General features: G+C 40.5%; 1 protein-coding gene across 4 annotated transcripts in view; it reads left to right on the forward strand.

The window, feature by feature from the left end:
- Positions 1 to 25,059, forward strand: part of LOC122554483 (P-selectin-like) — a 62,805-nt gene that overhangs the window by 27,028 nt on the left and 10,718 nt on the right. For 2 of the 4 annotated variants that reach the window (XM_043699585.2, XM_043699587.2), the window contains 13 exons: positions 357 to 542; positions 3,828 to 4,013; positions 8,599 to 8,784; positions 9,063 to 9,248; positions 11,398 to 11,583; positions 11,720 to 11,905; positions 12,393 to 12,578; positions 12,712 to 12,897; positions 17,117 to 17,302; positions 17,847 to 18,032; positions 20,547 to 20,672; positions 22,608 to 22,638; positions 24,569 to 24,624. In XM_043699585.2, the coding sequence (XP_043555520.2) occupies positions 357 to 542; positions 3,828 to 4,013; positions 8,599 to 8,784; positions 9,063 to 9,248; positions 11,398 to 11,583; positions 11,720 to 11,905; positions 12,393 to 12,578; positions 12,712 to 12,897; positions 17,117 to 17,302; positions 17,847 to 18,032; positions 20,547 to 20,672; positions 22,608 to 22,638; positions 24,569 to 24,624 (2,073 nt within the window). The remainder of the gene's footprint in view (positions 1 to 356; positions 543 to 3,827; positions 4,014 to 8,598; positions 8,785 to 9,062; positions 9,249 to 11,397; positions 11,584 to 11,719; positions 11,906 to 12,392; positions 12,579 to 12,711; positions 12,898 to 17,116; positions 17,303 to 17,846; positions 18,033 to 20,546; positions 20,673 to 22,607; positions 22,639 to 24,568; positions 24,625 to 25,059) is intronic. The other 2 variants (XM_043699586.2, XM_043699588.2) reach the window with 2 other exon arrangements.

The raw sequence follows: 25,059 nt of genomic DNA on the forward strand, positions 1-25,059 counted from the left end.
CTGTTTCTTGAATAATAATTTTCCTTGGACAGTTAGTTCTTCTTGAAAATCAAAATAGGGATAGACTATTCCAGCCTTGCCAATGATACTCCACTCTTGCATTTTGAGACATTCTTGAACTACAACATCATTTATACCTATCTTATTTCCTAAACTGGAAGTGGTCAATTTCTTTCAGCTCGAAATAAAAATGCAGGTATTATTATCTTCTGAGAGGCATGCTCTGCCTAGTGTATCTGCTTGGACTATCTTTAGCCTTTCCTTAGAAGATAAGATGAGCTGTTTGAGGATAGAAGGGGAAATGTGATAAGGTTAAATTTAAGTTCTTTGAATGACTATCAAAATCATTGTTTCAGCTGTAAACTGCACAAGTCTGAAGGATCCTGAGAGAGGGACCATGAACTGCTCCCATCCCTTTGGACTCTTCAGTTACAATGCTACATGTGACTTCAACTGTGAAGAGGGGTTTATAATAAATGGATCAGGCAGTGTTCAGTGTGGAGCTACTGGACAATGGACAACAGAGACACCCTCCTGTGAAGGTACTATGCAGTCTACGGTCTACTTTTGTTACAGAACTTTGCGATTGCGCAAGGATACTGGTACTATATAATTACATTGCAATTTCAATAGCACTGGAACATACGCTGTTGTTTATAAAGTTAAAAACTGCACAACACCAAGTTATAGTCCAACAGGTATATTTGGAAGCACTAGCTTTCGGAGCGTCGCTTCTTCATGAGGTGGTTGTTGATACTCCACAACCACCTGATGAAAAAGCAGCACTCCAAAAGCTAGTGCTTTCAAATAAACCTGTTGGACTATTGTGTGGTTTTTAACTTTGTACACCCCAGTAAAACACTGGCACTTCCAAATGTTGTTTATAAGTTATTGTTTCTGATTTAATTGTCAGTCAGCAAACCGGCATTATCAGGTTGTCTTATCAGCCCTATCAGCCACTGGTTGTCAGAGCAGATGATCACAGCAGGAGTGGCACTGGTAATAGAGTGACTGACACACCATGTCTTTTGATGACTCCCATTTGTTTGCTGCTGTATTCTAAAAGTTCAGACTATTATCAGTGACAATCATGTTGAATAAAACAGGTAAAAACATTTACTGTTGTTCAACTATTATGAATATAAGATGTACTGTTGCAGAAATGGCACTCAATTCTTCAAGAAAAGGCAGGAAAATATTCTAAATTAATTTCAACACATACAAATATGAAATTATATCCCTTGACCTTAGTTTCAGGTATATTTGTTTTATTTTTGTCATAATCCAGTTATGTCTCAGTTATTGGAGATTATTGTCTTAGTGGGGAAATGAAAATTTCTGTAGTCCATGAAATATTGCCAAGGCTTGTGGACTGGAATAGCATATAAACTACATTTCTGGACAGAGAAACATATCCATCCAGTTTGCCTTTTATTATCCTGGTAGTTGCATGATACAATAATAATATTGTTCTTAACTAATTATGGCAACCCATTTTGATCAATTAGAGTCTTGATATTCAATGCCATTGAACAAATTTCTAGTATCAACATCCTGGGGTTACCGTTGACCAGAAACTGAACTGGACTAGCAATATAAATACTGTGACTACAAGTGCAGGTGAGAAGCTAGGAAAACTGCTGCAAGCAACTCACCTCCTGACTTCCCAAAGACTGATCAAATGCACAAGTAAGGGGCATGTTGGAATGTTCCCCACTTGCCTGGATGAGAGTAGCTGCAACAACACTCAAGAATCCTTACATTATCCAAGACAAAGCAACACACTTGACTGAGACCACATTGACAAACATTCACTCATTCATCACCAATGCACAGTGGCAGCAGTATGTACCATTTATGAGATGTGGTGAAAAAATTCACCAAGACTCCTTGAATAGCACTTTCCAAACCCATGACCAATACCATCCCCTCCCAAATTTCACACCATCATGACTTGAAATATGTTGCTGGGTCAAAATCCTGGAACTCTCTCCCTAACAGCATTTCGGGTATACCAATACCAAATAGACTGCAGCAGTTCAACAGGCAGCTCACAACTATTTTCTCAATAAATGCTGCTCCAGGCAACAAAAAACACATTCTATGAATCAATAAAAATAAAACAGGCCCAGGAATAACATGAGAAAAACGGTGACTGGTGGAAAGCATTGAGACCCAGAGGTTCAAAGTTACCTGTTCCTTCTGAGCATGCTGTGGTTATCATGGTCTGGAGTTTGCTACACTAATAACGGGGACACCATTCACCATTAGTACATGGCAAAACAGCTGGCATCAGTGCATGTGGAAATATGAAAGTCACTGTAATGGTATCCTATCCCTACAGAGAATATGTCACTGTAATTTTCAGCAATGGAATCTAGACATAGATCATTGTGATAGTGTCAACATTGGTTCCCTGTAAAACTTTATTTCCTTTGATAAAAGTAAAGTTACAATTATAGATGTCTAAAAATTATATTTGTGTAATGTGGTATTTTTCTGTTTTTCTCTTGAATTTTTCTCCATTGATCTCATCTACATGTTGCAATTTTTATACGTGAATGTAATTTATATATTTTACAAACTGTTTTTGCTTTGCGATCTGCATGTCCCAGTTAGAATTCTTCAATTTGATAGGTTTAAAGAGCCTCTTTGCTAAGTTCAGATGGCACAGTTCCCCATTAGAGGGGTCGGATTCAAACAAACTTTGCTTAGTTGGAAATTAAACCATTAAAGATTTGTTCACAATTGTACACAAGGTGAATGACGCAAGTTGTTTCTTTGACATTCAAAACTAAATCTGCACCAATACTATCTCATATATATCAAATTGCTTGTAAAGTATCTCCCAAAGTATTATTTTCTGAAAGAAATATGACTAATTTACTTTGAAGTTATGATTACTACCTGCTTCCACTGTCACCCCAGGGCATCTTTTTCATAGATATACCATATCCTCACTAAGAAATAATGGGCCAGATTACAATTCTGTACAAGTGAATGAGTGAGTTTTGAATGAATTCAAATTTTGCTCAGTGTTTCCATAGATTCCGCTTGTATTTACTCCCTTAAAGTGTACACCTTATTCTCTTATTTCTTTGTTCTGGATGAGGCGAACTAGCTGAATTATTGACATCCTTTAGAACGTTAAAAACAACAATCATATCCACTCTCAGCCTTTAACTTTCTGGTGACAACATGTAAAATCAACATTAGGTTTGCAAATTCGTTCATAGGATGAAGGTTTCAATGGCTATTGTCCATTCCAAATGGCCCAGCAGACGTAGTGTCAAAAAACAGAAAAATTAGAATTGAATATACAAGAAAGGCAGCTTGATGACAAATGAATGCTTTTATGGATTTTTGATTTTGGTGATACGTTAGAGGAAGCTGATCCAATTTACTTTACTGCTCACCCTAATATTCCTCGAATTTCCCATTTGTTTCCATTACGAATGACTAATAACATCATGGAAACCATAATCAAAAAATTTTAATCCAGTCTAAACAATTTGAACATCGTGTTTTTGCATAGAACCATGACTATATTTATGCAGGAATATGCAAGTTCTAAGTGAATGTTCAGGAATCAAGGCATACAAGGGGTAGGCAGGAAGGTGGAATTGAAATCCAAGGTTAACCATGATCGTATTAATTGGTAGAATCAGCTCTATGGGCCCTATAATTTACTCCTGCTTGTATTACTTGTGTTCTTGTATAAAGATATTTAATGCACAAAATTATACTTTGCTACACTGTTTAGGAAAAGTTTAGATACTCATGCAAAAAGTGGATTTAAATTTAAAAATTGTGAACTTTTATTTCAGTTTCAAAATGCAAGTTACTGACACAGCCTGAATATGGGGTGATGAACTGCTCCCATCCCATTGGGGAATTTAGCTACATCTCAACATGTCAGTTTTGGTGTTCTGAGGGATTCTTGTTATCTGGAACAAACTGGCTCGAATGTGACGCATCTGGACAATGGACAGCAAAGACTCCAACATGCAAAGGTAATAGAGGCCACCTAACAATCACTGACACTGGGTTTTTTTCATATTCCCAAAGATGAAATTACACAGTGGATCATGTTTCTATTTAAGTGGAAGATATGTAGAAAGACCTCCATTTCTCTGCCTGCTGGATGCAATTTTCAGAGTAACATAGGAACCTCCTATACATGAGCTCAAATCTGGCTGTGACCATGGGTGTGGGCAGTTTGACAAGTAATCTATCTGCTTTTCCCAGCAACTTCCATTCAGTACCCCAGCAGATGGTCATAATTTTAAATTGCAATGAATTGGCTGAAAATCCCAAGTTTACCCTATCATCTTATCCCTTTCCTGCAATCTGTCCACTTTGTGCCTTTGATTTTGACAGGAAGTTTGGGTTGTGTTTCTGTTGTCTCTCGGGTACAATTATGAAGCTTTGTAACATTGTTGAAGATAGTTATTTTGATGAAAAGTTAAACAAAGGCCCTGACAATCTAACTCAATTCAGATGAATCCGATGCATTCAACAGGGAATGGGAAGTTCTAATTGCTTGGTTCTTCCTGTGTAAAAGTTTCCAATTTGCCTACATAATGTAGTCACCATGCTTCAAATTTAACTTATCTTATTTGAGACGTCTGAGAGATGTGATATGGTTCTATAAACAGGAAATACATTACTTTCTATTTGTTTTACTTCCTCTCCTAAAGGCACTAACTGACACTTGCTGAAGCATGTATGCTGTCAGCACTGTAATGTAAATGGTCATTCTTTGTCTGTGAATGTAGATTATGATTCCAGGCTATTTAAATTAGAGAATACTACATGATCTGCACCATGTCTTCATCTATTGAAAGTGCACATGTTTTCCTGCCAGGCCTGACCTTTAACTCTTCCTAGCCCAGATTACTGCAACCAAACACAGCAAACTTCTACTAGAATAGTTTAGATTTGCTAAAAGAGCACACTTGGGATCATTTCTGGAAGATCTTAATTTTATACTTTTAGTTTGTGCTGGAGCTATCACTTTTCCAACTAAAATTCTCTGAAGAATTCGCAAGCAGATCTGAGGAATTACTAATGGGGCATATTGACCAGAGTTCAGAATTTTACAGTTATGTTTTTTTCTTGTTTATGTAATGTAAGCATTACTAGCAAGGCCAACATTTATTGCCCATCCATAACTGACCTTGAGAAAGTGTTTTTTGTCTACTACTTTAAAGCACTGCAGCTGCAATTAGGAAGGGAGTTACAGGATTTTTACTCAGCAACGATGAATAAAAAAGGCAATATATTTCCCAATCAGGAAGATGTGTGACTTAAACATATATAAATGTATGAACATAGACCTAGGAAATAGAGTAAGCCATTCAGCAACTTAAGCTTGCTTTGCCATTTGTTAAAATCAGTGCTGAATTGATTGCGGCCCATACATCATTTTACTGTCTACTTAGCTATTCCTTGATTCCCTTATTAGTCAATTAACTATCTATCTCTGCCTTAATATTATTCAATGACTCTGTCTCCATTAGTCTCTGAGAAAGAGAGTTCCACAGATTCATGACCCTCTGAATGAAATAAAAAACTTCTCATCTCCATCTCAAGTGAGAACCCCCTTATTTTAAATATAGTCCTGTGTTTTGGACTCTTCCATGAGGGAAGCATCCTTTCAACATCTACCCTCTCACGATCCTTCAAGAACTTACATGTTTCAATATATTTGGTATCACACCTGCTAACATCCAATCTCTCCACTACCAATGCTCAGTGGCAACATTGTGTAACATCTAAAAGATGCATTGCTGAAATTTTATCAAGGTTCCTCACACAGCACCTTCCAAACACGTGTCTACTTCCATCTAAAAGGACATAGGAAAACCACCTCCTTCAACTTCCCTTCCAAGCCATTCGGCATCCTGACTTGGAAATATATTGCTATTCCTTCACTGTCACAGGGTCAAAATCCTGAAATTCCCTTCCTGTTGGCATTGTGGGTCTAGCTACAATAAATGGACTGCAGTGATTCAAGAAGGCAGCTCTCCACCAACTTCTCAAGGGCAGCTAGGAATGGGTAATAAAAGGATATCATTCAGCCAGTAATACTCACATCTGATGAATGAAAAAAATAAAAGCCTGGGGCGGATCTTGCAGATGGTAGTATTTCTATGCATCCTTTGCCTTGTTCTTTTAGGTGGTGGAGGTTGCAGATTTAGAGATGCTGTTGAACTTACCTTGAAAATTTTCTGTAGTGCATCTTGTAAATGGTTTACACTGATGCTAAAGTTCCACTGTGTTGGAGAGGGTGAATGTTTAATATGAAGTACCTGTCCAGCAGGCTGATTTGTCCTGAATCAAATGGAATGTTGTTGCTGCATATTAACCAGGCAAGCAAGCAGTATTCCATCAAACTCCTGATTTGTGCCTTAGGATTTGAGAGGTGATTTACTCACCTAAGAATTTTCAGTCTCTGGCCCAAGGCCACAATATTTGTGGTTGGTCCAATTAAATTAAATTAAAGGTCCTGATGAAGGGCTTTTGCCTGAAACGTCGATTTGTCTGCTCATCGAATGCTGCTTGACCTGCTGTGCTTTTCCAGTACAGATGCTGGCTCTAATCTCCAGCATCTGCACTTCTCACTTTTGTCCAATTAAATTCCTTGTCAATCTTGATGTCTAAAATGCAGATGGTGGGGAATTCAGCGGTGGTAATACTAACGAATGTCAAAGAGAGGTGGTTAGATTCTTGCAATGGCAATTGCCTGGCACTTACGTGGTGTGAAATTTGCTACTTATTTGCGTGACGTTATGCAGGCTGCATGCAGCCATGCACTGCTTCATTCCCTAGGTATTGAACAATGTGCAAACATCAGCAAACATTCTCACCTTCTGACCTTATGATGGAGCGAAGGTCCATCGATGAACAGCTGAAGATAGTTGGGTCCAGGATGCAATCCTGAGAAACTCCTGCAGCATTGTCAGGGAACCGGGTTGATTGGCCTTTAAAAATCACAGCCACCTTTTCACATGCTAGGTATGACTCCAGCCAGTGGATAATTTTCTTACCAATTCACCTTGACTTCAGTAATACCCAGGCTCCCGAATACAACACTCAGGCAAAGGCTTCCTTCTGCCATAGGCAGCCACTTTTAACTCACTGCCCGAATTACGCTGTTTTATTCATAGTTGGACAATGGCTGTAATGAGATCTTGAGTTGTGTTGTCCAGATAGAACTCACACCTTTATCAAATGGGGGATCAGGCTTGGGGCCTGAATAACCTCTTCCTGCTCCAAACTGATCTGTTTGTAAATCTCAGGAAGAACGGATCAAGCTGAAGCATTCACCTAGACGTTATGGCTGAAGGTATATGCACATGGCGAAGTCTTCTCTTTTACACTATGAGCTTGTCCCTCCTATCACTGAGGGAATATTTGTGGAACCTTGTCATCTCAGGGTGTCAGTTGTTTGTCATTCACCTTCAGGGTGTAACGGAACTGAGAGCCTTGATCTGATTCATTCTTAATGGGTCACTTAGCATTGTCAATGGCTTACTATTACTGCTGATTATCAAATAAATAGTCCTGTACTGTATCTTCAGCAGGTTGACACTTCAGTTTTAGATGTGACCAATGCTTCTCCAGGCATGATTTCCTCCACCCCTCAACAATAAACACTTCAATTTCATGAAGTCAAGTGGCTCTAAATTTGCCACTTTCAGGATATGACTTCATCCTGTAACTTAGCGCATGCCAGAAAAGTCAGGCAGTGTCCTAGTTTCCAATTAACTGTTCAGGCAAAATCTAAATCCAAAAACAGAAAAACCTGGACAGAAACTCACTCAACTCTGTTGGAATGAGAACCGTGGACCAGGAAGTCCCACCCAACAAGAGCTGCTGGTCAGTCTGAGGCCCAGCAGCTTCAGAACTCAATGGTGCCACTTTGAAGGTGGTGACTGTTCCTGGGACAACATCCCCCAGGCTCCCACGATGAAGGGTCATCCATGGAAAAGGGAAGTATTAACTGGGGGAATCTCACAGGGTGGGGGGACATGGAGAAATAGGGACATGGGATTGGAAACAAGGGCACAGCAGTTGCTTTCAGTGGCCACACCTACCCACAGTGAGTTGAATCTGTCAATCATGCACCCATTAGTGCAGGTTCTGGGATTATGTGACTGATGCTGAAATAATTACAACCTGGGGGGGAGATATGTCCTGAAGATCACTAATTGACTGTTTAAATGACTGAAAAATGTGTTGCTGGAAAAGCGCAGCAGGTCAGGCAGCATCCAAGGAGCAGGAGAATCAACGTTTCGGGCATAAGCCCTTCTTCCTGAAGAAGGGCTTATGCCCAAAACGTCAATTCTCCTGCTCCTTGGATGCTGCCTGACCTGCTGCGCTTTTCCAGCAACACATTTTTCAGCTTTGATCTCCAGCATCTGCAGTCCTCACCTTCTCCCTATTTAAATGACTGACTCAGTTGGTGGTTGGGTGGGAAATGGATCTTGGCCTTCAGTATACTGTTGAACCAAGTTCACTTCCCACCACTGGCTGGGAAGATCCCGCCAAGTCTGTTTAGGTAGCACGTTAACTATGTCATTCATATTCCAGCCATGAAGTGCAACGTGCTGAAGAGTCCAGACAGAGGAACATATAACTGCTCCCATCCAATTGGAGACTTCAGTTACAGATCATCGTGTGACTTCTCCTGCGCTGAAGGATTTACATTGATAGGATCAGAGAGAGTGGAGTGTGGAGCTTCTGGACAATGGACAGCACAGATTCCCATGTGTAAAGGTATTGCCTGCACCAAATTAATAGACAATGCACTTTATGTTTTGTAAAAACATGGTTCAATATCTACAGTAGTTTACACATTAAACCTAAGCTCCACTTTACAAATGAACTTTTCAATACAAAATTTTGTTGTAGCTGATTATTTTAGAGTAAATTTAGACTGAAGCAAAGCCGTCAATAAAGCTGACTACACATCTGTACTATTTTAAGGTTGAGAAAACATTTAGTTTATCCCATTTTTCAAAACTCTAAACGCAAATGCTAATTTTGTATTTCAGTTGTAACCTGTCAGACACTGACTCAGCCTGAACAAGGGACAATGAACTGCTATCATCCCTTTGGAAATTTCAGTTACAACTCAGTCTGTGACTTTAACTGTACAGAAGGTTATGTACTACAATGGTCTGACAAGCTTCAATGTCAAGCCAATGGACTGTGGACAAAGGAGATTCCAACCTGTAAAGGTATTGAAGAACTTTATGTTTATCATCAATTTAAAATTATTTGTTTCATTAAGACTTGGAGGTGCTGGTGTTGGATTAGGGTGCACAAAGTTAAAATCGCCAGATTATAGTCCAACAGGTTTATTTCGAAGCACTACCTTTCGGAACACTGCTCCTCCATCAGGTGGTTGTGGAGGTTAGGTACTCATGTTACTTGGCCAACATGGTCGATCTCATACGTTGCAGGCAAGGAAGCCCTGAGGCATGGTACATTGGCGAGACCAAGTTGACATTATGACAATCGATGAATGGATGCTGAACAACAATCACCAGGCAGGGGTATTCCCTCCTAGTCGGAAACACTTCAGCAGTCTGGGCCTTGGGCCTTTGGGGGACCATCCTCCAAGGTGGACTTTGGGACAAACAACAATGCAGAGTGGCTGAGCAGAGGCTGATACCCATGGGAATGGCCTCAACTGGGACCTTGGGTTCATGTCATACTACACGTGACCCCAATGCACAATACACACACTCTCTCACTCATTCATCACACACACTCACACAAGCGCACACGCAGGCCCTCCCTTTTACACAAGCTCTCTCTCATATGCACATACATACACGCCCCACACTCACACCAACACATACACCCTCTCACACATACCCATCACACTCACACATACACTTAACCGAGCTTACACACACACTTTCTCACATGCAACCACATCCACACGCACACTCAATCTGTCACTCCTACATGTGCACACATATAAACTTATGGGGTAAATTTCTTTTTACAGAATTACATTTTATTTTGCTCAAAAACTAGATGAATCCATGTAAAACTTTGCAAAACTATACAGAGGGTTTGTCAGTCTGACATAGCATTGGGACACAGACAGACTTCACACCTACTGTTTAAAAACTTGAGCTATATTGAGAATGTAATTTAAAGGAAGTTCTGGAATTTACATATTAATGAACAGAAACCAGCATATCCCACTACAAAAGATGAAAGGTTTATCTAAGATTGTTTACTGTATCACATCTTCATGACACTGGACTCCTTTGGCTATAGATTTTGGGAGCATGATCTTAGCCTCCACAACCACATGATGAAGGAGCAGCACTCCAAAAACTAGTGCTTCTAATTAAACCTGTTTAACTATAACCTGGTATTGTGTGATTTTTAACTTTGTTTTATTAAGCATGGAGAAAGTGAGGACTGCAGACGCTGGAGGTAAGAGCTGAAAAATGTGTTGCTGGAAAAGCGCAGCAGGTCAGGCAGCATCCAAGGAGCAGGAGAATCGACGTTTCGGGCATAAACCTGAAGAAGGGCTTATGCCCGAAACGTCGATTCTCCTGCTTTATTAAGCATGTGCAAACATACATATTAGGGGCAGTCATCAACCAATGTCACTCAAGCCTGCACTGCCATTCTATAAAATCTCCAATAAAATAGTCAGATATGATTTCCCTTTCATATTGTAGACTTTACCTGATGAGCTTAAACTTAGTTAAAGTCCCCTACTATAATGTATAAAATAACAGGTTTTAACATTTTCCTCATATAAAATTTTCATTAACTGACCTATGCTTTCCTGCTTTTTGTCTTCCTCCCTCTTTTGAATAAAGCAGCTACATTCGCTATTTCCATCCTATGGTAATCTTCCCTGAATCTGGGGAATTTTGGAAAATTAAAATCAATGCATCAACTGTCTCACTAGCCACTTCTTTTAAGATTCCAGGAAGAAGTTGATCACGATCCAAGGAATTGTCAGCCACAGCTTCGACAATTTGCTCAGTCCCACTTCCTGGTATTTGTAGTTTTCTGGAGTCCCTCCCTTCCTTCCATTTACTGTTTATAGGTATTTCTGGGATACGATTTACATCCTTTATGGTGAAGAGGAATGCTAATACCTATTCAATTCACCGGCCATCCCTTTAATTTCCATGATTAATTCCCCATCCTGGCCATGTTGCAGTGTTCCAGCTCAGTACAGACTGGAGGACCAGCACCTCATCACCACTTGGGCACTTTACAGCCATCAGGACTCTACACTGAGTTCAATAACTTCAGGGCATGAACACAATCCTCGGTTTTTATGCACATGTGCTTCATCTTTTAGAGGCCTGCTGCATTTAAATTTGTAAAACATTTCAATTTCAGCTATAAACTGTCAGACACTGTCTCCTCCTGAACAAGGGACAATAAACTGTTCTCATCCCATTGAAGAATTCAGTTACAAGTCAACATGTGATTTTAACTGTGATGAAGGATTTGTGCTGAATGGTCGAGACAAGCTCCAGTGTCAGGCCAGTGGACAATGGTCGGCAGATACTCCCTTATGTAAAGGTACTGGAGAAATTGATACGCAAAACTGAAAAAGCTCATATTACATCTGTATTATTTTAATGTTGAAAAAATAATATACTGGTGGTATATCCCATCTCGCATTATTCTAATTATAAATTCTCATCCTGTATTTCAGCTGTAACCTGTCAGACACTGACACTGCCCGAACGAGGAACAATGAGATGCTCCCATCCCATCAGAGACTTTAGTTACAATTCAACATGTGATTTTAACTGTGATGAAGGGTTTATACTGAACGGCTCAGGCAGACTTCAGTGTCAAGCCAGTGGACAGTGGACAGCACACACTCCCACCTGCAAAGGTACTGATGAACATTAGATGACGCATCAAATATTAAAATGATATACCAAAGATGCAACAACCCCAGTTGCCTGCACACCTGTAAAATACTGAGTACTTCCAAACCAGTTCAGCCTTCAAAATTTTTAAACATCTATCATTGATAATGTAATCTTGTATTTTAGCTATAATCTGTCAGACACTGATGACAACCTGAAAGCAGAGCTATCAACGGCTTCAATCCCACTGGAGATCTTCATTACAACTGAATCTAATACACTAACAACTATGTAGATTTAATTTTTAGGGAAGTGGGTGGACTTCAGTATGTAATAATAAACTTGCTCCATTCATAATGTTGTCACTCATCAAATGAATATTCCTTTCTAAGTTTGGCTTTAAATTCTTCAGTCAAAGCTGGCTTTGCCTTTCCAGCTCTGTATCTTTACCCATACACATCAGGCGTCACATGTTTAAAAATAAACTGAGATTCCAGTCTTGTATTTCAGCTGTAACCTGTCAGACACTGACACTGCCCAAACGAGGAACAATGAGATGCTCCCATCCCATTGGAAACTTTAGTTATGATTCAACATGTGATTTTAACTGTGATGAAGGGTTTATACTGAACGGCTCAGGCAGACTTCAATGTCAAGCCAGTGGACAGTGGACAGCACACAGTCCCACCTGCAAAGGTACTGTGTTTATTTCTGAGAGATAACAAAACTTTTAAGGAAAGCTGGTTTTAGATCCACAATACTGCGAGAAAAGTATTCAGTTTGTGCCATATTCCAACGTCCTAATTTAAGTTCTGATCCTTTATTTCAGCTGTAACCTGCCAGACACTGACGCAGCCTGAACAAGGAGCATTGAACTGCTCCCATCGCATCGGAAATTTTAGTTATAACTCAATATGTGATTTTAGCTGCAATAAGGGATTTGTACTGCATGGGTCAAAACGTATTCAGTGTCAAGCCAATAAAGAGTGGACAGCACAGATCCCTAACTGTAAAGGTACTGGAGAATTTTACATAGATTATCATTTAAATTAATGGAAAGCTGTTCTGTATTTGAAATTGTGTGTATTTCAATGAATGTTATAAACTCAAAATGTACCTAAATTCATATTTACCTAAATTTGAAATTTATATTCAACTGTGAGCTGTCAGAACAAATTCAACCTGAATGACCTGCACACATCCCAATAGAGATTTACATTAAACTGTGCTGAAGGATTAGCCATGTATGTGTTAGGCATACTTCACCGCTGTGATCACACTGACCATCAGTTGTGCAGTTGGAATGTGCACTAATGCTGTAACATGCATTAACCACAACAATAACACTGACATCCATGTGAGCAAATGGGAAATCACACAGGCATAATATGTTTATAAAATACAGGACAACTTCAGTCCTGCCAATTAACATCCCATCAGACTACTCTCAATTATCTGCAAAATGACGGTATGGGTCACTGACAGTGTCATCAAATAGCAAATGATTAAAATAAGTAAATTCTAACCACAGGAAAATAACTATAAAATAGCAACATACAACTTTACTAGTTAAAACTCTAACTCCCTTTAAAGTCCTACACATACATACAGACAGATACAAAAATGTGGTTGTATTGGGTGGAGAAGAAAATCATTGGAGAATCACACAGTTCAATAGCACTACAGGCTTGGATAACATCTTCCTTTTCTTCCGAAGAACCTCTACTCTCCAACGTCCTTCCTTCCAGAATCACATTTTTTTTGCTTAAGATGCAGGGAATTTATACATTAATTATTTAATGTCACAGTCACTGGTTAGAGGCAACAGCTCATAGTAAATGGTGGGAGAGAACAATTGACTGTCTTTAGCCCGGAGTCACTTGCTGCAGAGAACTATAGAGGCAAATAGAACATAAAACAATACAGCGCAGAACAGGCCCTTCGACCCTTGATGTTGCGTCAACCAGTGAACTATTCTCAGCTCATCCCCCTACACTATCCCAAAATCATCCCTGTGCTTATCAAAGGATTGTTTAAATCTCCCTAATGTGGCTGAGTTGACTACATTATCAGGTAGGGCATTCCACGCCCTTACCACTCTCTGCGTAAAGAACCTGCCTCTGACATCTGTCTTAAATCTATCACCCCTCAATTTGTAGTTATGCCCCCTCGTACATGCTGATGTCGTCATCCTAGGAAAAAGACTTTCACTGTCTACTCTATCTAATCCTCTGATCATCTTGTATGTCTGTATCAAATCCCCTCTTAGTCTTCTTCTTGCCAGTGAGAACAGGTTCGAGACTCTCAGCCTTTCCTCATAAGACCTTCCCTCCAGACCAGGCAACATCCTGGTAAATTTCCTCTGCACATTTTCCAATGCTTCCATGTCCTTCCCGAAATATGGGGACAAGAACTGTACACAATATTCCAAGTATGGCCGCACCAGCGTTTTGTATAGTTGCAACATGATATTGTGGCTCCAGAACTCAATCCCTCCAGAAATGAAACCTAACACAGCATATGCCTTCTTAACAGCAATATCCACCTGGGTGGCAACTTTCAGGGATCTATGTACACACACACACACACCAAGTATGGCATCCAGGTAACCTGATACAATTGAAATGAATGAGAATCAGCAGGAGTGAAGGTTGTTAGGTTTGTTGGGAGTCAATTGTCTCAGTCCCAGTGCATCACTTCAGGAGTTACTATGGCTATTGCGATCAGCCCAAGCATCTTCAGTTGTTTTATTAATGACTTTTCCCCCCCACTCCCATACCACTGAGATTGGATGTGAGGATGTTCACTGAGAATTGCTGTGTGCAGATCCATTCAACAACAACCACCACAATTGTAATGGTGTAGCATAACACCTGAGAGTTTACAGAAGAATTATAAAGTAACATTTTGACAGTAAGCCACACAAGGTGATATTAGTGCAGATGAGCAAATGCTCGATCAAAGCAATACATTTTAATGAGCAACTTAAAGGAAGAAAGAGAAGCAAAAAACTTTAGGGAGAGCCTTCTAGAGTTCAGGGCCTAATGCAATTGATAGTGTGGCCACCAATATTTGAGCAATTAAGAGGATAGAATTAGAGAAATATAGATATCCCAGAATCCCTACAGTCTGGAAATAGGCCATTCGGCCTCACAAGTGCACATCGACCCTCCAAAAAAAAAAATCCCACCTAGCCCTGTAACCCTGGGCTAACCCACACATCCCTGGACACTACAAGCAATTTAGCATGTCCAGCAACCTAACTTGCATATCTTTGGACTGTGGGAAGAAACCGGAGCACCAGGAGGAAACCCACACAGAGACAGGGAGAATGTACAAACTCCCCACAGTCACTGAAGGCCGGAATGGAACCTGGGTTCCTGGCACTGTGAGCCACCGTGCCACCCCAAGGGATGTCTGAGTTTGAAGAAGATTAATTTACAACTCCTTAGAGAACAAAGTACTGCCTGCTCAGTAGCAGCATGATTTGGATAGTATTCAACTTTGTAAAGTGGCATGTATCAAGGGATTGCCAGACAATTACAATCTCTAAAAAGAACAAGTCTAAACATTCCCATCTGGACAATCAAGGGTTTTGAATCCCACATCATTAATGTCATGGGACTACAATTGAGCAGATGTCAGGGGTAAGATGGAATGCACCCCAATTGCTTGAAAGAGTGCAGCTCCACCATACTCAGGAAGTTTTACTATATTCAAGACAAAGTAATCTTTGTACTCTATTCACCACCTTAAATGTTGCTACCTGCACTCGTAGCCTGTGTCAGTAAAAACTGGGGGCACTTGGAAGTTTCTTTGTATTCATTTAAGGTGTGAGCTGAAAATGTGTTGCTGGAAAAGCGCAGCAGGTCAGGCAGCATCCAAGGAACAGGAGAATCGACGTTTCGGGCATAAGCCCTTCTTCAGTATTGAGGGAAGTGTGTCCAGCAGGCTAAGATAAAAGGTAGGGAGGAGGGAGTTGGGGGAGGGGCGTTGGAAATGCGATAGGTGGAAAGAGGTCAAGGTGAGGGTGATAGGCCAGAGTGGGGTGGGGGCGGAGAGGTCAGGAAGAAGATTGCAGGTTAGGAAGGCGGTGCTGAGTTTGAGGGATTTGACTGAGACAAGGTGGGAGGAGGGGAAATGTGGAAACTGGAGAAATCTGAGTTCATCCCTTGTGGTTGGAGGGTTCCTAGGCGGAAGATGAGGCAATTAAGGTGTAGGCAATTTAACTTCCTCCACATGGCTGCAACATTCACTCAGTGACTCAACCTAAAGTGTTATTACGATGTGAAGAGTTCGGGACACTCTATGGGTGTGAAAGGCACTATATTAATGTAGTCATGATTTGCTTCCAAATAAACTTAAAGTATAGCCTGGTGTTACGTGATTTTTAACTTTATATTAATGTAAACTTTTTCCACCTTTCTCTTTAAGTTGTCTATGAGATCAATCCACAATCAGACCTGACAGAATAGTTGCGGAAGGTGGCTGTTAAGACCATGTTAAGAAAGAAAACTGCTGAATATAAAATGCAAAATTGCAAGCACAATATTTATTTTTAACTCCTGTTATCTCATAATGTTTTTCTCATGACAATTGTCTTCAGTTAGGGTTATTGTTACTTTTGAGAAGATACAAAGATGATCAAGCTGATTTAGGGTATCAGGAATTTAAGTTTACGAGAAAACCTTAATAAATAAGGCATATTTTCTTTAGAAAGTGAAGGTAAAATCTTGCTTAATTGAAACATTCAAGAATTATAGACAGACTTCACAAAGGTGGCCACAAAAATGAAAGGAGGCAGTAATTGAAAATTCAGGATGAACTTTTTCATCCAAAGAACGGGAGTCGTAGAATAAACCACAACAGAAGAGCACAGGGGTGAACAATGTTAATGGGTTCAAGTGAACATTCAATGTATCTTGGAAGAAAGAAATAACTGAATGATAGGTGAAACTGTAAGCAAGTTGGATGGGTATCAAAGAAGCTTCTTGAGTTTAATGGATTTATTCTTTTCCAAAAACATTTGCATTGAATCAGAGATGCCATTACTTCAAACATACGTTTTTTTTCAGTTCTTCTTTAATTAACTGAATTATATGATCAGTTTGAACTTTGGATTTTGCATATTAGCTCTGCAAGATTGTGTCAGAATTCTTCCCTGTTGATGGCTGACATTTTCCAATGTAAATGAAGGGATGTGATATATAATAAAAATGTCTTCATTGTTTCAGCTGTAAGATGCAACATACCGAAGAGTCTAAAGCATGGTAGCATGAGCTGCTCCCATCCGAATGGAGCGTTTAGTTACAACTCAGTGTGTGACCTTGGCTGTGCAAAGGGGTTCTATTTGAAGGGAAGGAACCAGCTGGAATGTACAGCCTTAGGGCAGTGGACAAATGAGATGCCAAATTGTGAAGGTACATGATTGCTTCAAAAATCAAATAGTATTATCTTTTAAAACATTTTGTTTCTACATTTGTATTTTTAAAAATCTCCTCCATGTTGCTCTTAGCATCAGTTCCCTGATGAAGAGAACAGGGAATGGGTTTTGCTATTGGAACAGCAGGCAAATTCAAATATGCCTTTTCCCTCAGGAAGGGAGGCAAAATTAAAAAGCCTATGCCCTTTGCTTCTTTGTCCTATTCACTTGTGTTTGTCCCAAAAGCAGCATTGGTAAAAGCCTAGGAGTGGCACATTTGCCAATCCTATGTCCAGTCATTTCTCTGTTTAAGCACATCTATGGTGTGAGCAGTGAACTTGTCTGGTGGCTGCTTGATTTTTGGAAAAAGATATTTAGTACAGATGCTGCATGTACAAAAATTATTATTGGTGTTATTTACATTGATATAATTTCAAGTTATGCAATTCCATGAGAATCATTTTGACATTAATTACATCAATAATTATTGGCCAGTGGTATACATTTCTCATAATAACGTCACTTCTTGAAATCCAACACAGTGGTGAAGTGTCAGGAACTGAATGTTGATCATCCGACAATCATGAACTGTTCATATCATCTTGGGAATTTCAGCTATGGCTCAATATGTGACTTTGACTGTGCTGAAGACTTTAAATTGGAAGGATCTGTGAGACTCCAGTGCAATGAATCTGGACAATGGACAGACGAGGCTCCCCATTGTAACGGTACTGTTTAGAACATCTAGTCAAAATGAAGTGACTTAATGCCACTAGACGAATCATTTGAGAATTTATAGAAGAATGCATCATTTATGTAATACCTGAGAATAGGTTTCATGTGTTGAATGATAGAAAAGAGACAGAGTGTGGCTTTGTTAGTAAATTAAATGCTCTGTGTTTTACAGCTCTAGTCCGATATATCAAAAAAGGTCCCAGGTGGATCTCTGGTCTGTGCTCCACTAATTCCAGATAGAATTATGGAAAAGTGCTATAAATAGCCTTAGTTCCCAGGAACAAGGTCTTCTACTCCTGCTAGCTATGTGTAGATCCCACTAAGGTAGTGTACATTAAATGAGTGCAGGAGTAGGTTTCAATATGAGGTATTCCATACTCAAATAATATATCACACTCACTGTGGAAGCTGTTTCATGGACACATTTTGTGATCCTAGTAAAATAACATAAGCTAATACCAGTTTGATGCTTCACAGCACACACTATCATGAAGATTAACTAATTGAAAGTTTATTCCAATTGAAGGATACTTGATGCCTCCAAGTTCTCCCTTTACCAGATTTGTCACTGAATAGAGACATGGAGTCAGAGAGATGTACAGCAGAAGGAAATACACCCTTCAGTCCATCTTGTCCATACCAATCAGAGATAATAAATTAATCTAATCCCACATGCTAGCATATGCGGGATTCCCTTCCTATTCATGTACTCATTCAGATGCCTTTTAAATGTAGTAATTGTACCAGCCTCCACCATTTCCTCTGACAGCTCATTCCATACACTCATAGGATGTATCATCATCAGGTAGTCTGGCTCTTGGACTCATTGAATCTTACAGAACAGAAACAGACCAAGCAATTCATTGTGGTTAACCAAAAGATCTGTTCAATTTAGTCTCTTCAAACAGATCACTGAGTTAGTTTATTGGCTGCACCACAATAGCTAATTTCTGTTGATGCAGAAACAAAGAGTGCCACTACGGGTAGTGCATTTGATGTAGCCTATATGGATTTTAGCAAGGTTTGTGATGTGATCCTACCTGATAATCTGGTCACCAAAGTAAAAATCATAGAATCAAAGCAAAGTAGCAGGTCAGGTCCAACACTGGCTCAGAGACAGGAATCAAAGGTGAATGGCTATTTGTTTTTGTGACGAGAAGGCTGTTTGCAGTAGAGCTATGCAGGATTCAGTACTGGGCCATCGCTTCTTGTGGTGATTTGCGCTTTAAGTGCAGGGGAATGATTAAAAAGTTTGTGAACAGTATAAAAATTGGCTGGCTGTTTGATAATGATGAAGAAAGACGTCAACGGACTAGTCAGGTGGGCAAAACTGAGACAAATGAAGCTGAATCCAGATAAGTGTGAGGTAATGCATTTGGGGAAGGCTAAAAAGATAGAAACATGCAATAAATGGTAGGATACTGAGGAGTGATACTGACCAGAGAGATCAGAGGAACCTTCGAATGCATGTCCTGAGATCCCTGAAGGTGGTTGGAAAGGGAGATAATGTGATCAAGAAAGTATACAGGATATTTGTCTTTGTGAGCCAAGGCTGGGAGACTCTGCTAGAACTAGACAATACACTAGTTAAACGATAACAGGAGTATTTCATGTAATTCTGGTCGCAGTACTATAGGAGAGACGTGATTGCATTGGTGCAGAGGAGATTTATGAGCATGCAGCCTGGATTGGAGAATGAATGTTGTTTTCCTTAGAACAGAGGAGGCTGAAGGGAGATTTATTGAATGTGAATAAAATTATGAGAAACTACTTGAATTGGATGGGAAGGACCGATTTGATTGAGGGCTCACTAAACAGGATCTGTAGATCGAGAGCACAAAGTATGAAGTTTGGAGGGGATGTAAGAGGAAATCTTTTAATCCAGATGTGCTGAAGACCTGGAATTCACTATCTGAAAAGGTGGTAGAGACAGTGACCCTCACAATATGTAAATATTACTTAGTCATATACTTGAAATGCTGTAACCTAGATGACCTACAAATTAAGAGCTGAATAGCTTCACGTCAACTGGCATAGACATAATGAGCTGAAGTCACCTGTGCTCCTCTATTTCTGACCTCTTGAACAGCTCCCATTTGAATTACTCCATCAATAATGTCTATGCCTTGAACTGCTTCAATTCTAATCTTTAGAATTTCTTCCTGAAGCTGTCAAGTTTACTTTCCTCTAACACACACCTTAAAACCTGATCTCTTTGACAAAGCTTTTAGTTGTCTGCCTTAATATTTCCTTATGTGGATTTATGCCATGTTTTGTTTTATAATGGAGTGCATTGGGATATTTTATTATGTTAATAGTGTATGAATGTAATATAAATCAATGCTCATATGAAATTCTTAATATAATGCAGAAAGAGAGGCAAAATCTTATAAATGTAGCTGGTTCAAATTGCTGAACCAATATTAGACTGTGACAACAACAGCAAAATGTAAATATTAATGTATCAGGTACACCATTTGACAGTCTAATGGTCTTTTTATCTTTAGTGCTTTTAGGGCTACCTCCTACATCGAATGCTCTGACTTATGTCAGCACAGTTGCAGCAGTTGCTGTACTTGCTGGTATCCTTGCTATGATTGTGACATTGATTAGAAGAAAACTGAAAACAAAAGGTAAATCATAACTATTACCAGAGTGCATCCTTTATGCTTGCAAATGATGTGACTTGAGCACCACTACTTACCTACTGTGGTGCCAGAAAAAAAAATCACACCACGAGAAGATTGACCCAGATCTTCCGATCCCAGTAGGGACAAATGGTCAGGTGTTTCTCACTATTGGGGAAAACAATGGAATTGCAAGTTGCAAGGAGTCAACTTACATTGGGATCCCAAACTTCTGGTATGTCAGAAATAGTTCCATAGGAACCCCTGGGGATGGTTTTGCAGGGACCTGTCAGGGTGTAAAGGTGAGTTGTTTGCCTTGGATTTAACTTATTTTTCACACTGTTTATTAGTGTTAACCCTAATAGGTGTACAGGAGAGGTAAACCAGGAGGGGTGTCTTTACAACCATGACACCCTGGCTCACCACCCAACTTTTAACCTGGTTCATCCCCAACCCAGCCCACTGCCACCTTTCCTCTCTCCTCCCTCCATCACCTCCCTCATCCTCCTTCTTCCTCTCTCTCTTCATCCCTCACCTACTTCCCCAACTCTCTGCCAGCCAACACCTCCTCTCAACCACAATTCCAACCCTCCCACATGTCTCCAATATTTTTCCAATTTTTAAACAACAAATATCCTTTGCAGCGAGACTACTGTGTATCAGGAGAAGCCTCTCCACAAAGTAGCTTGGGTGACCACTTTGCAGAACACCTATGTTCTGTCAGTAAAAGTGACCCGGAGCTCCTAATCACACTTTGACACACCGCTATGTTCACACACCAGCATCGCTGTCACAGGCTTGCTCAGTGCAGGCACAAATAATAACATCTCATTTTCTGTTTGGGAATCAACATTGAGTACAATAACTTTAGAATCTGATTCCATCCTTCTCTGATTTTTTTTTTACCCATCCCACACCCAGTCCTGTTATGACATGGGTTGCTTTCAGCATATTCATCCCATTTTCACCCACTCCCAGGTAGATTATCACACTCCGTGGTTTGCTTTCAGCACAGATTCCCTATTCTCCGCTACACTCAGCTCTCAATTCTGTTTTAGTTTCAGGTCTCTAGCATCTGCAGTTCTTTGTTTTATATTAGCCTGTGGTTAAAGCTGATCTCGGGCAGGCTGTCAGTAAGCGAGTAGCCCTAGATCTGTATTGAGCACTGGCCTCCCTCACCTATTCCATTGTATCACCTGCAGGCAGTTCAACCAACTGCCACCACCCATGGGATTGGAGGCTGTGTGGAAAATCTGTAAATGTTTATTAATCTCAATCGGCTGCCCAGTCACTTGTGAACAGGTAGCCTGGGGAGGGATAAACATTCTCTTCCGAATGAATAATTCATGGACCCTGTGTCTTTGGTGCTTTGTCTTCCTTCATGTGTCAGGCTAGACAGTAAGTGGAACTAGCTGTTTAATCAAAGATAGCAGTCTGTTACTTAATCCTGCTGTTCCTGCCTGACATCCAGACATATACTTTCCGGCAGCAATCAATAGATGTCAATTAAAATGGGGACTTCTCCTAAACTTTTGGCTCTCCCTAATCCAGAGACAGTGGTTGGCTAGCTCAGTTGGCTGGAAGGCTGATTTGCGCTGCCAACAATGATGCCAACATCATTGGTTCAATTCCCACATTGACTGAGGTCACCGTGAAGGACTCTCCTTCTCAACCTCTCCCCTTGCTTGAGATGCAGTCACCCTCCAATTAAACCACCATCAGTCATCTTTCTCTAATGAGCCCTCTTGAACTATGGTGAACTTACCTTGACCATTTTTTTAAGTCTAGAAACACTGAGGCCCAGGATAGCTTTCCTACTCCTGCCGAGCTGAAAGCACTTCATCATGTTTTAATAGTTCAAGTCTAAGTCTGAAATTTTTAAAACTTAAAGCTTTTTAAGGTACAAGTGTTAATATTCTATTTTGTTTCAATTATTTTCAGCATATGATACAACAAAGCTCAATTCTGACAGGTAACTTCAATTTCTTTTACTTTTACGTTTTGAAATAAATAGAATTTCTCTGCTGTACAAACTGGGAAAGGTTCGATTCCAACTTTGGGCGATTGTCTGTGTGGAGTTTGCACATTCTCCCTTTGTCTGTGTGGGTTTCCTCTGGGTGCTCCAGTTTCCTCCCACAATCCAAAAATGTGCAGATTATGTGAATTGGCCATGCTAAATTGCCCATAGTGTTCAGGAATGTGTAGGTTAGGTGCATTAGTTAGGGGTAAATATAGGATAGGGGAATTGGTCTGTTTTGGGTTAGTCTTTGAAGTGTCGGTGTGGACCTGTTGGGCCGAAAGGCCTGTTTCCACACTGTAGGGATTCTATGTCTAGGTGATATAAGGAAGGAAAGATTTAAAGTAGGTAGCAAGACTTTGAATTCAGAGCAGACTGAGTTCTGTAATGGGGATGAGTTCAGGCTGAAACCATTAAGGATGATAAATTGCCCATTGCAGAGGCAAAGGGAAGTAAACATCATGCATTACTTGGGGTGAACAAAATATATCATAGCTCACAATCATTGATGGCATTGGAAATTTGCTAACATTGAACTTTTACAGCCTGGACAGCAGATGGGAAGCAAGAGAGCTATAAAATCAGCGGAGATGGTAGGGCAATGGGCAGGAATGAGGAGAAATGGGGATGGCAGCACAGCACCAGGCTCATCACCCACATACCAGCAATGTGTAGGTATTGGGTAAAAACAATAACTGGAAATGCTGGAAACCAGATTCTGGAGTAGAATGGTGCTGGAAAAGCACAGCAGTACAGGCAGAATCCGAGGAGCAGGAAAATCGACATTTGGGCAAAAAGCCCTTAATCAGGAATACAGGCAGAGTGCCTGAAGGGTGGAGAGATAAATGAGAGGAAGTTGGGAGTGGGGAGAAAGTAGCATAGAGTACAATGTGTGAGTGAGGGTCAGGATGAAGGTGATAGGTCAGGGAGGCGGGTGGGGGTAGGTAGCAAAGAGTATAATGGGTGGATGGAGGTGGGGATGAAGGTGATAGGTCAGAGAGGGGGGTGGAGTGAATAGGTGGAAAACAAGATAGGCTGGTAGGACAGGTCATGGGGACGGTGCTGAGCTGGAAGTTTGGAACTGGGGTGAGGTGAGGGAAGGGGAAATGAGGAAACTGTTGAAGTCCACATTGATGCCCTGGGGTTGAGGTGTTCCAAGGCAGAAGATGAGGCGTTCTTCCTCCAGGCGTCTGGTGGTGAGGGAGCGGTGGTGAAGGAGGCCCAGGACCTCTATGTCCTCGGCTGAGTGGGAGGGGGAGTTGAAATGTGTAGGTATTGGTCTCCCTTCCACTGTTTCCTGCCCACTCACCCCTCTCTTATGATAGCCTGTCTGACTGGCCCCAAAGAAACCGCTTCAGATACCTTTAATCTGGTTTCCAGTGGCATTGAAGCATAATTGCATTCCCAGCAGCATCCACTGCTCCCGGTGGTGCTGCTGTGGATACGGAATTGCTGGCCATCAGCTTGGTTGTTCTTGTCCCTTGTTGGGGCAAAAGTCACGACCTCAGAAAATTAACTTCCTGAGCTGTGTTTCCAGGGCTGACAGAAATGGGTTTGCGTCTGACTTTTAAGTTAGTGAGCAGGTTCACCCCCTCCTGTGCAAAATTCAGCCACAAGTGTGCTTTTTGTCCATTTACTACCAGGCATCACCACACCTCAGAGAATACCACTGATACTGAAAACCTATGACACTTGCACCATAAATTTTTAAACTATTAAGTGAAGATGGGAAGCAAGTCATTATCTAACAAACTGAGTCAATGTGTGTTCAGAAATGTAGATTCCTGAAGTAAACATAATTCCAATTTTGATTTTGAACAATGTCTGTGAACAACACTCTGCAAGCTCAATTACTATTGAATTATTCTGATTTGTCTTTTTCCAGTACTGAAGGCTTAGAAGGTATGTTTGAGAATCCAGTGTTCGACAATTCTCCTGAAGGCAAGATTACAAATCTCATCAATATATTATACTGCATAAGAAGAATCTAGTTTGTAACCAATCTTAGAGAAATTTTCTGAAATTTGTTAGTTTTCAAAAAAAATGCAGTGTTGTTTGGGAATACAGTTCTCTGAATGTTGACGGCTGTCTAGTATTGTTTTGGGAACCAGAGATGCAAACAGGAACCCTGCTGCAGGCTCCAGTGGCTTTCTGGTCAAGGCACTTCAGCAGCAGTCAGAATACTCCATAGCTGAAAGATCCTGCTAGATAAAGACCAAAACTTGGTAGACTTATTGCTTTTACATTGTTCCAAGAGCCATAGAGTCATAGACATGTACAGCACGGATTCAGACCCTTCGGTCCAACTTGTCCATGCCGACTAGATATCCCAACCCAATCTAGTCCCACCTGCCAGCTCCTAGCCCATATTCCTCC

This window comes from Chiloscyllium plagiosum, unplaced genomic scaffold (assembly GCF_037043375.1).
Source record: "Chiloscyllium plagiosum isolate Xiang-an unplaced genomic scaffold, Cpla_swu_hap1 HiC_scaffold_9, whole genome shotgun sequence".
Taxonomy (NCBI): Eukaryota; Metazoa; Chordata; class Chondrichthyes; order Orectolobiformes; family Hemiscylliidae; genus Chiloscyllium; species Chiloscyllium plagiosum.